This window comes from Hylobates moloch, unplaced genomic scaffold (assembly GCF_009828535.3).
Source record: "Hylobates moloch isolate HMO894 unplaced genomic scaffold, HMol_V3 SCAFFOLD_11, whole genome shotgun sequence".
NCBI lineage: Eukaryota > Metazoa > Chordata > Mammalia > Primates > Hylobatidae > Hylobates > Hylobates moloch.
The window spans coordinates 55,354,609-55,367,134 of record NW_026652286.1 but is presented as its reverse complement, the minus strand read 5'-3'; the positions used below and the strand labels follow the sequence as shown (position 1 = coordinate 55,367,134).

General features: G+C 41.1%; 1 protein-coding gene across 4 annotated transcripts in view; it reads right to left on the bottom strand.

The window, feature by feature from the left end:
- Positions 1 to 5,740, bottom strand: part of PCF11 (PCF11 cleavage and polyadenylation factor subunit) — a 28,221-nt gene extending 22,481 nt beyond the window's left edge. For 3 of the 4 annotated variants that reach the window (XM_032167039.2, XM_032167040.2, XM_032167041.2), the window contains exons 1-2: positions 5,239 to 5,739; positions 1,424 to 1,549 (exon numbers count right to left, since the gene is read on the bottom strand). In XM_032167039.2, the coding sequence (XP_032022930.1) occupies positions 1,424 to 1,549; positions 5,239 to 5,430 (318 nt within the window). In that variant the 5' untranslated portion in view covers positions 5,431 to 5,739. Of the gene's footprint in view, positions 1 to 1,423; positions 1,550 to 5,238 lie in introns of all 4 variants that reach the window. The other variant, XM_032167038.2, reaches the window with a different exon arrangement.
- Positions 5,741 to 12,526: the final 6,786 nt, after the last annotated feature.

The following is a 12,526-nucleotide window of genomic DNA, read 5'->3' as shown; positions in this document are numbered from 1 at the left end:
GCAGGAGAATCACTTGAATCCGGGAGGCGGAGGTTGCAGTGAGCCGAGATTGCGCCATTGCACTCCAGCTTGGGCAACAAGAGTAAAACTCCATTTCAAAAAAAGAAATAGAAAGAAAATTCGCCATCAAGAAACCTAGGACTTGGGAAACCTGAGTTAGATTTTCAACATTAGGATAGACAGTAAAGCCTTAACTATATTCATAAGTCTTCAGATAATAATATATTACAAGGTCATTTTAATCAACTGTCACGTTAATGCCCAGTTAGATTCAGTAAAGGTATGCTACCAAACACCCAAGTGAATTTGAACATACTGAAACCGAAACCAAGAGGTTGGTTAAGCTTCTCCTTAAGACTATAGCCTCTGGTTAGCAGTATTCAGCAAATGTCTACAATATTCTATTAACAAGCATTTTAATGCTATCTGATATAGAGCTTTCCAAATTTCTTCTGCATATACTATTTCTTTTCTCTAAGAACTTAAAAACATTTCTCAAATAGCAACTATTTTCTAATAAACATGTAAAATCTAATACTGAATAGTTCTTCCAAAAACAATTCCAATTCTACAAATCTGACAACTGACACACAGGTGTTCATCTACTAAAATATAATAACTACCACCAAATATTGACGTTAGGAAACAATCTTTAAACCTAAATATCTCATAAGTGCCTTTTTGTTCAATGTGAAAGATATAGCCTGACAGGCAGAGAATTACCTCAGCAAATCCCTTGTCTTCCTCAGCATAATACTGCTTTAACCAAACCACCATGTTACAAAGTTATGGAAGAAATTTAATCTCTAGATATGAAAAATAAGCCTAATTTCTGAACACTAAGGTGGGGGGAAAAGTATTTCCAGAATAACCTACAGCAATTAACTGGTCCACCATTCACACATACCAACAACATTCACCTAAAACATACTTGAACAATGTAACAAAAGAGTAAACATTTCCAGAAAACAGAACAAAAAAACACAGAAGTTTCAGGAACCAATCACAGGTTGAGACACTGAGGGATTATGCTTTTTACTCCCCCAAGAGAACAGTCAACATCCTAACACCAGAAATGTAAACAATGAAATTTTAATTACTCTTGACGATTTCAGATCTTTTTGCCTGGTTTATAAGTGATGAAACAGATGTTCAAATGAACAAACTCAATTTTTTTAAAAAGCACAATTCTAAAAGCAAATCCATCTATTCTTAAATGGATAATGTAAACCCCTAGAATCTGTTCTAAAAATCTAACATAAAACATTAACTTCAGCCTTTCTTTGAAATGGTACTAATGATAAATGTCCAAAAGTATAAAACATTTCACCACCCAAGAAAACCCAACACAAAGCAAATATTTATTTAATCAGGAACACATTTAAAAAAAAAAAAACGCAAATGTTTCTAAATGCATATGTACCTTTTCAAACACACAAATAAATGTTGCAACTAGATTTTTAGTAAAGGCAGTGAGATACTCTCTTCCAACGTTTTTCACAATAGAATCCATAAGGTACATAACAGGAAGCTTCTCTGAGGAAGGAGCCTGAATAAAAAGAAACTGAGAAGTTTAGTATAATGAATTACCACCAAATAATTATTTAAAAGTGAGTTTTTAAACCTACAATAGACCTCTTTTTGTTGATACTAAATATTTTTGAAGTAATCTTTATGAAACTTAAGTGTTCAGTCAAGTTCTCAACTCTTACAATCCTTAGTTGAGCACAAAAAGCTCAGAATCACCAGGATGAACAACAACTGTAATCCCTAATATACTCATTTAACACTCAATGAAATTTCAAGTTCATGTGGTAAAAAGACCTGTGTTTTCAGTGACAAAAATAAAGAGGAAGCGAGGGAAAATTACTTTATGTAATCCAAGTGTCAGTTTTGTGACCCATATTAACTTACAATGGTGTGCCTACACTCAAAGCAGTTTTTAGACCTCTTGTAGAAACTAATTTCCATGGGCATATTTCATATGTTCAAGTCTATGAAGCTTTTGTTACCTGTAAAATCACTAGGATTACTTCTCTATAACCCAAATGAACAAAAATTAAAAACACTTCACCTAGGAAGTCAATGGCAAAACACTGAAACTTGCACATGAACATGCAGGAAGTTGCAAGTTTGTTACTCAGACAAGAAAAACTGGATGGAGCAGCCGCTGAATCATGTAAATCAGGTCGAACTTGACTCTGGAAACCAGGATTTGTCCTGAAGATTTTCTTCACAGCCTGGACTCTCCGCCGAGATATTTTCCTCTGACATGCACAAACCAGGGGTTATAAATTTGTGCAGAGCCAGTGTGGTGATGCTGATACAGGTGGCCCTTTCCAAAGTAAAGAAATGTTGCCCCAGTTCAACTGCAATGCCTACCCACCACTGGCTTTTAGAAGGCACAGCAAGCTTCCAGAAAGCATCAGCAGGTTCACAGACTTGTTGAGGAGCATTAAGACACACCATAATAGTTTTAACTCTGACTCCAAAGGAGCACTCATGATTTAAAAAAAAAAAAAAAGACAAAATAAAACAAAAAAAACTTAGGTTATCCCCATTTACCCACCCCATGTGTATAGGAATCTTAACGCTGAGTAACACTTAACCATAGCTGCCTGAAGCTAGGGTAGGCTCACAGTTCTGGAGTACACAATGCCATCATATATAATAAAACCAATTGCCCATACAAGTGTGTGGAAATGCTCTTGCTTCTGATAACACCTTTACAACCAAAAGTTGGCTAAGGAAAGCTTTGAGTAACTTTGTATGAAAAATTTCTTTTAAGGTACTGTCTAATAAAAGGGTTCACCCACTGCATGTGGGTGAACTATATTAAGTACGAACATGTCAAATGGTTTACTGCTGTGTCTTTACCTTACCATATCATGTTTTACACCATTTTAGTCATTATTGTACTTATGAAGATAAACAGGCTCTCTTAAACACCAAAGTCTGTTAAGTAGGCTAATTTTTTATTGTACAAGTGAAGTCCTTATATGTATTATTTTTCGCTACTGCTCTCTCTTGGGAGGAGTCAAATTAAGTGTGAATCCTTTAAGTTTAGTAACGCAGAGAAGCTAAATAAGGACACAAACATTCACTTCCAAAACACAAAACCAGGCCAGTTTGCTACCAAGTAACGGAAATCCCTCCCCTCACCCTCGATCCCAACCCAGATTAAAATAGTTCCCCCAAAGTGACTTTTACATCTTTTCCTCAATCTGGCTTTACAAAAATAACCAGGAAACGTGTGCCCCCAAAATTTCAGCTGTCTTTTACCAGCAAATAGCCCATCTATTTTCATCACTGTGTAGCGATATACAAACACAAGTTTTATGTGGTCACTATATTCAGCATTTAGTTTTCGGTTCTCGAAGGTCTTCCGGATCCATTAAAAACCAGCAAGGAAACTGTTCTTTTGAGTGACAACCTGAGCTGCTAAATATAAGGCTCTGTGGAATATTAAATCCCAAGATACGAGGTAATTAGATTTTAAAAATCAATGTTTTTGCCTTAAAAACACAAGTGCTATAAGGCATTTAATGTCAAGTTAAGCCTTCAACAAGGCAAAAACTAAGTTTTCATGTCCAAGATGTTTGTGGTATCAATAAAAAGCATGTTGAGTATGAGGAATGCTTCCTTTTTAAATCTTATACTTAAAAAAAATAGCTGTTTTACATACACTTTCACAGGAAAAAGTGAACGAAAACTTGTATCTTAGCTGTCAGACTGAGCATGATAAACTTGTTGAGGCCCTTAAAAAGAAAAAGGAAAAAAACCCTTTCTTTTCGTCCTCTTTAAATTATGAAAGGACCACCTGAAACCGTGTATCTTGTGAAGAGGTTTACCCAAAAGAGTGGATGGAACCTAAAGAAGAATGAACCCAAGTCACTTAAAGACTTTTGTTTAAAACACACAACCACGTAGATAAAAATAAGTCTTGGAAACAGATTCTACACCTTACAAAGGTAAATAAAAAAGACAAATACATATTTTATATGTTTTATTCACAAATTTTATAATACCAGTCACACATTTCAAAACCATTTATTAGAGTCAGACCACTCAGTTTTACACTAGACAGAAACCGTCTCTAAACAATATATTGGTGGTTGTTGTTAAAGTGGCCTTTAAAAAGGGGTTCACTCTGCTAAAAGGAGGCTCATCCTGATAACTGCAATCACTAACAACTAGAAAAAACTAAACCGTGAGTACAAGCTTGAAAAATAAAATGTAGCACTGGGACGCTATTAAAACTCATGGTAACTAAGTTTAACAGTAACTTTACTTAAATGACATATCGCTCCCATATGAATCCACAGAAGAGGAGGACTACAGGGAAATATAAGGTGGCAGAGGACCACTTCTGTCAAGGGGTAAAGAAAAACACTCCTTCGCTATCAGGGAAGGGAGAAAAAGAGAAAAGGAAGAGGAGGAGGGACTGAACTTTTCAGAGAAACTACAAGTACTTGTTACCCTCTGGGCCAGTTCTCCACCTACAGGTTGGATAAGATCTCCTCCCCCCACCCAAACCCCACCCTCAACCCCACTTGCCCCTATTTTGGGACAAATTAGACCCTCCAACAGGAGAATAAAAGTTTTATCTAGCCGCCCCCACCCCAAAATGGGGCTGACGGGAGTGAGCAGCTGCCTGGCTGGCAGGGAATGGATTCTCCTCTCTTCCCTTTCGCATCATGTGCTTTTCAGGCGCCATGTTGGGCTCCTAACAGGCGGCTGCTCCACTCGGGGCCAAATCCCTATTCCCACCCACCAACAGCTCGCTCCCAGGTCCCCCTTCACCTCCTTCCAACCCACAGAACACAATTACCAAAAAGGGTGCTGGGGGAAATTGGGAGACCCACTCTCCCACTTCCCAGGGGATTAAAATGGCTTATGTTAACTCTTACTTCCCCAAACCACAAACTGCCTTTAAGTCTCCCCCACCCCAAAGGGCTCTATTCAAAGCGTGTGTGTGTCGGGATATACAATGCGGTGGCCTAAAAAGGGAGTTGGAAAGCGGAAGTGGGACTCCACCCTTTATCCTCCCCACTCCCTCCCCGCCAGAGGCCCATGCTCGAAGCCTGGGCCAAAGACCGAGCCTGAGTTGGAGGGGGCTGGGGGGGTTGGAGAGAAGGAACACTGTCCCCCTTGGGATGGAAGCGAGACCTGGGATGAGGCTGACACTAAAATCAGGAAGTATTAGAAGTAATAGGAGGCTGCGGGGTGTATAAAAACCTTGGCGGTTTGGGCCTCGATGAGAGAGACGATCTCCTTGGCGAAGGGCAGGTTCTCCTCGGCTAGAATGGTCAGCATATTGATGTGCGGCTTGCTATTGAAGGTCAGGTCTTCGAGCGATGACTGATAATCCCGACAGGCGTCCTCCCGGGCCCCCGCAGCACCGGCCTCGGCCGGCGTCTGCTCTGACATTGCGCCGCGGCCCCCCTCCGAGGTCCGCCGCAGCTGAAGCTGAAGCCGCTTTGGATACCCCGCCTCCCTTCCGACTCCTCTTCCTCTCCCCAGCTCTCTCGCGGCTCCGGCTTCACCACATGCTGACCGCGGAGGGGGGATGGGGGACGACACAGGGGGAACCTCGGGTATGAAACGCCGCCGTCTCGCGGGTGATCTCCGTCCACTTCCAGCCGCCACAGAAGCTTCTTTCTCCACAGACACAAAATGGCGGCGGCAGTGGCGGCTCCAGCTCCGAAAATGTCTGTGTTTCCAACCGCTGCGTCGTGCGAAATGAACTAGGGGAGGGGAAATGTGCGGTAAAAGGGCGGGGCCGCTGATAAAACCAGGCGTGATTGGCTGGCCTGGCAACGTCATGAGCCCCGCCCCCAGCCCTTCCGCAGGGCGTCCTGGCACCGCCTTCTTCTCCGGCCTCTACCCGGACTTTCGCAACATCTACTGCTCGGAGGTGCACTGGAAAAGACGGCCCTTCTCATTGGCCAATTCATAAGGGACTGTTCGGTCATTTGTTACCATAACAACCCATTCAGGGAAGCCAATAGGCCTGGGAAGGCAGTTCCCGCGGCCCAACCCAACCACTTTAAGAAGAAGGCTCAGCAGTCCCCTCTTCGTCCCTCCCTCTAGCTTCCCAGCCACTGAGCGGGCCTGTCAATCATCTTTCCCCCCGCCTGCCCCGTAGCTGCTACCGACAGTGGGGGCTGGAGGGAGCCGAGGCTTTCTGCCGTCGCACCCCCTTTCCCTTAGCGTCTCAGGTGCTCTGGAGAGCCAGGGCGGGTCCAGCTGCCCCTCTGGGAACTGGGAAGTGGGAGGGAGGTGCCGAATTTACCCGGAACTTCGGAAAGCACTGCTGGAGAGTTTATTCCAGTACGCCGCTTCCCACACCCACAAAAATACCTAGGCTTGCTTGAATCCCCAGGAAAATGCCTTTTATTTAGAGGTTAAATGTGAAAGGCTTCTTCCTTGGGGGTTTGGAGGAGCTCTTTAAGGAGCCCACTCTGAGCTCTAGGAAGAGTTTTTCATAACAGCCACACCCAGCTGGACCTTAATATTTCCACTGTGAATCTGCATTTCAGAACCTCCTTAGCATACACTATCTGGGGCACGTAGGAAAACACACACGCGCATGCACTTTTTTAAACTTGTGGGGCTGTCTTCCCAGGTTGGAAATGATGCTCGCAAAACACACAAAGCTTTCAAATAGTTCACCGTGGAGCTGCGACGTAACACAAACCAAATGTAATTTTTTCAATGAGTAGCGATATTGACCTAAATATAAGCTTTTAAAATGTGTCAATTACGGGCTGGGGGCGGTGGCTCAGGCCTGTAATCCCAGCACTTTGGGAGGCCGAGGCGGGCGGATCACGAGATCAAGAGATCGAGACCATCCTGGCCAACATGGTGAAACTCCGTCTGTACTAAAAATACAAAAATTAGCTGGGCGTGGTGGCGTGCGCCTATAGTAGTCCCAGCTACTCGGGAGGCAGAGGCAGGAGAACCGCTTGAACCCGGGAGGTGGAGGTTGCAGTGAGCCGAGATCACGCCACTGCACTCCAGGCTGGTGACAGCGAGAGTCCATCTCAAAAAAAAAAAAAAGTGTCAATTACCTAAAATTGCTTTTCCATTGCCTTCCGTAGGCTACTAGGCATTTGAGAGATAATTTGTTGCTCCCCAGAAGAAATTGCTCTTAAAAAATAAACTTAGCCGGGCATGGTGGCGGCCGCCTGCAATTCCAGCTACTTGGGAGGCTAAGGCAGGATGACTTGAACCTGGGAGGCAGAGGTTGCAGTGAGCCGAGATCGCACCACCGCACTCCAGCCTGGGCGACAGAGTGAAACTCTCTCTCAAAACATAAACAAACAAGCAAACTACTCTTTATTTGTCCCATATAAAGTAACATTTTCATTTCTTCTTTTTGTTTCTTTGAGTTTTTTAGCATCTTTATTGTTGTATAATTGAAACATAATAAACTGCATAAAGTGTGCTGCAAAGGTTAAGTTTTGACATGTATTTTCCATTTTTTTCTTAGCATGATATCACACATGAATGAAAAGTAAAACCTGGGGAGGAAAACTGGTCTTCCCTCATTTGAAGCTAAGAAGTATTGTTAAATAAGTATTTATAATCTCAGTAATTTCACACTATTGTTAGTGGTGCTATTTAGATATACTAGAAAGTTTCAACTAATAACGTCCAAGGGTTTTATTTTCTGGAGGGAAATGGCCAGGGTGAAATAGTCCTCTGTTCATTTTCTTTTCATTTTAAAGGTGAATTTCATTATAGAAGTGTCTGCCTTTTACAGTTTTTAACTTTCTTTTAACAGCAAAGTGAACTTCTAAAAAAAAAAAAAAAAAAAAAAAGGCTCCAAAGCTCTGATTTGGCTTTTACTGTATCCCTCACAGACTATATACAGAGTAAACAATTAATATATCTTAGCACATAAATCAACAAACCTCTGTCCCCACAAATGACATGGAAAACTCAAGTGACTAGCAATCTTATTCAAATCATGTGCTGCACTGTAACAAGCATATTTTTTTCTCTAAATACTCAGGACAGAGCACAAACTAGATAACTGGAATTTTAAATACAAATAAGTGCACAAAACATCTCTCATAGATTTTCACTACCAGTTCTTTCGTCAGAATATGCAACAAATTTACTTTCCACCAACATTAAGCCCCAGTTATTTCCTATCTCTACGCTAGGTGCAGTGGTGAACAAGATAGCCCCTTGGCCATACCTTCATGAAATGTATACCTCAATCATAATCTCATGTAGTAATGTGAAAAAGTACTACATTCGTCCAGGAACCAGTGGTATCCCAAAACTATTTTCAATAATCAAATCCACTAATTAATTGTGTTTCTGCAGAATATGAAGCATTTCCATTGTTTTTGAGGAAAATAGTTATACCCTTCCCTTGGTTCACAGAGTATTTACAAGAGGAGTTAATTCCTCCTTTAAAAAAATCTCTCAGCCTGGGAGTGGTAATAATTATCAAAAAATAAATTAATTAAATTTTTAATTTAATTTAAATTTTAAAAACCTCTGTTCTATCTAATCAATAACTCTTCTCATGTAAATTTTTTATATCATTAGAAAGACAGAAGTGTGGATACTAAACACAAAAGTAGAAAGGACATAGGCCAGGTGCCATGGCTCATGCCTGTAATCCCAGCACTTTGGGAGGCCCAGGAGGGCGGATCGCTTGAGCTCAGGAGTTCAAGACCAGCCTGGCCATCATGGCGAAACCCCGTCTTCTACCAAAAATACAAAAAATTAGCTGGGTGTGGTGGTGTATGCCGGTAATCCCAACTACTCCTTTAAAATTTATAGACTGGGCGCCGTGGCTCACACCTGTAATCCCAGCACTCTGGGAGGCTGAGGTGGGAGGATCACTTGGGCCCCAGAGGTTGCGCTGAGCTGAGATCGTGCTACTGCCCTCCAGCCTGGGCGACAGAGCCAGACTGCGTCTCAAAAAAAAAAAAGGAAATAAAAATTGAAAGCCAATCCCTTTAAAATCAAATAGTTATCGAGCACTGTCAGCAGGTAGAATTTCCCCCTTTTATATGTAAACCCAGTGTGTGTAGATAATATGCAGCAATATTATTTACCTGTTATATATGCATATACATTTATTTATTCTTGCTAGAAATATGTACTTTACTTATATAAACTTTTTTTATTTTTGGAGATGGGGTCTCACTCTGTCACCCAGGCTGGAGAGTGCAGTGGTGTGATCTCAGGTCACCGCAACCTCCACCTCCAGAGCTCAAGGGATCCTCCCACCTCACCCTCCTGAGTAGCTGGGACCACAGGCCTGCACCACTACACCTGGCTAGTTTTTTGTATTTTTGATAGAAGATGGGGTTTCGGCATGTTGTCCAGGCTGGTCTTGAACTCCTGGGCTGCAGCAGTCCTCCCACTTTGGCCTCCCAAAGTGTTGGGATTACAGGAGTGAGCCACTGCTCCCTGCAACATTATTATTTACATGTTTTATAACCACAAAAGTAATGCATGCTTATTTTAAAGAATTCAAATACAAGTACACAAAGAAAAAATGAAAATTCCCTCTCTCTGCCCTTGGCCATAAGGTAACCACTGCTCACAGTTTAATATCTATCCTTCCATGCCTTTTTCAATGAACATACACATAAACACAATATGTAAAGCTTTTTTTGTTTGTTTCTTTAATTTCACCGCCTTTCTGACTGGGAAGTGTAAATCCTTTTATTTTTTATTTTTACAAAAACATAATACACGTGTGCTATATATCTATTTAATATTAATTACTTGCATGTATTTATTTATTTATTTTTTTGAGACAGAGTCTTGCTCTGTCACCCAGGCTGGAGTGTAGTGGCACAATTTCGACTCACTGCAACCTCTGCCTTCTGGGTTCAAGCAATTCTCCTGCCTCAGCCTCCTGTGCAGCAGAGATTACAGGTGCCCACCATCACTCCCAGATAATTTTTGTATTTTTAGTAGAGACTGCGTTTCACCATGTTAGCCATTTTAGAGAATAAAAAGTCTAAGCTAATAGAAAACTTCCAAAAATATTATTTCATAACAAATTGTATTTATAAAATATATAGTATTCTCTGGAATATATGTGTGTGTGTGTGTGTGTGTGTGTGTGTGTGCGCGCACGCATGTATTTGTATACATGTATTTAGAGAAAGAAAGAGAATAAAAGATTTCCTTGGGAAAAAAGTTGCTTCTGTTCGTTCTTTCATTTGTTCATTCAGTGTGGCCCATGCTCTCAAGGAGGTCATAGTCAATGGGTTGAGATAAGAAATTAAACCAGGGTGGGGCACCATGACTCACGCCTGTAATCCCAGCACGTTGGGAGGCCTAGGCAGGCAGATCACTTGAGGTCAGGCAAATATATAATATATAACAGGTAAATATTATTTGCCAACATGGCAAAACCCTGTCTCTACTAAAAATACAAAAAAAATTAGCTGGGCGCGGTGGTGAACGCCTGTAATTCCAGCTACTTGGAGGCTGAGGCAGGAGAATCACTTACACCCAAACTTAAGAGGCAGAGTTTGCAGTGAGCTGAGATCACGCCATGTGCACTCCAGCACTTCAGCCTGGGCAACAGAGCACGACTCGTCTCAAAAAAAAAAAAAAAAGAGTTGTCTGCTTTGTGTGCCTAAGTAAAATATAATGTTGCTTAATGAAGGGTGACAGAGTGGAAGTGTCATGGGGAAAGAGCAAATGTACTGTATATCATGTATTTGGTGGGGGTTGTAAGATTGTTTATTTTACACGCTGCCATGGTTTGAATGTCTATTTTTTGTTGTTGCTTCTTCTTTTTTTTGTCAAATATGTTATTTTGACATATGGGTTTGGTTATAAAGTTTATTCTAAAACTTACGTGAATTAGTTGTTTTTGTTTCTTTTGAGACAGAGTCTTGCTCTGTCGCTCAAGCTGCAGTACAGTGGCATGATATCTGCTCACTGCCAACTTCGGCCTCCCAGGTTCAAGTGATTTTCCTGCCTCAGCTCCCAAGTAGCTGGAACTATAGGCGCGTGCTACCACACCCAGCTAATTTTTGTGTTTTTAATACAGACAGGTTTCCACCATGCTGGCCAGGCTGGTCTCAAACTCCTGACCTGAAGTGATCCTCCCACCTCGGCCTCCCAAAGTGCTGGGATTACAGGTGTGAGCCACCTTGCCAGGCCTAAAAATTATGTGAATTAGTTATAACTGCATTATATTCTAAAATTCATTTCCTGGCTGGGCAAGGAGACCCCATCTCTATGAAAACAAAAAAAAGTTTAAAAAATGAAAAAAAAGTAAGATTCATTTCCCAAATTGGTGGTGGTTTCTGTGAGTCAAAATAAAACAGCTCATTCTCATCGCATAAGTGGTTTTCTGCTACTGGTTTTTGCTTGAGAGGCCTAGTTCATCTGCTTTCTCCAGAACTGTCCTGTGCCAGCAAATAACTTAAGCCAAGGCAAGCATAGAGCCTGTTATCAGACAAGTGAGTTAAACCAAAGGGATGTATACATGGATTATTGCGTGGAGAAACCATAATCAGAATAGTGGTTTAAAGCATGAAGTCTGATGAAATGATTGATTGTCTCTGCAGCAGCTTCTTAGCCTCATGACTCTTAGAAAGTTATTTAACTTCTGTAAGCTTCTGTTTTTCCATATTTAAAAAGAAAATAATGACAACTCTCACCTCTTAATGTTGTTATAAAGACGGAATGAGACGACATACTCTATTGTGAGACTTTACCATTGTATATTTGACCCAGCAATCCCACTAAAGACAGATTTACTCAAACACGGGGAAATAAAATAAAAGAATGAAGAAACTGTGCTACTGTAGAGCAATCTTTAAGATATATTTCATTTCAACTATACCACAAGGCAACCGTTAAAAAAAAAATTCATTGAAAAAATAAGTTAAAAAATAAAGGCAAGATACAGAACTGTTTATATGATATTCCGGCACTGCATTAACTAAAAAAAATTCAAGGAAAAAGAATATATACATATAAATATGTATTCGTATGTACATGTAATATCACTGGAAGAATATAAAAAAGAACTGGTAACAATAATTGCCTGTGGACCAGGCAACCAGAAAACAGGGCAAGAAGAAATCTTTTCAGTTAATTCTCTTTTTGGTGTTTTAAACTTTACCTTAACAGGCTGGGCACGGTGGCTTACGCCTGTAATCCCAGCACTTTGGGAGGAAGAGGCCAGCAGATCACCTGAGGTCAGGAGTTCGAGACCAGCCTGACCAATATGGTGAAACCCTGTCTCTACTAAAAAAAAGTACAAAAATTAGCCAGGTGTGGTGGCACGCGCCTGTAGTCCTAGCTACTCAGGAGCCTGAGGCAGGAGAATCGCTTGAACCCTGCAGGCAGAGGTTGCAGTCAAAAAAAAAAAAAGAAAAACAACAACAAAAAAAAACTTTCTGCCTTGTGAAAGTATTAACAAATCTTTTTTTTTTTTTTTTTTTTTTTTTGAGACGGAGTCTCGCTCTGTCCCCCAGGCTGGAGTGCAGTGGCACAATCTCGGCTCACTGCAACCTCC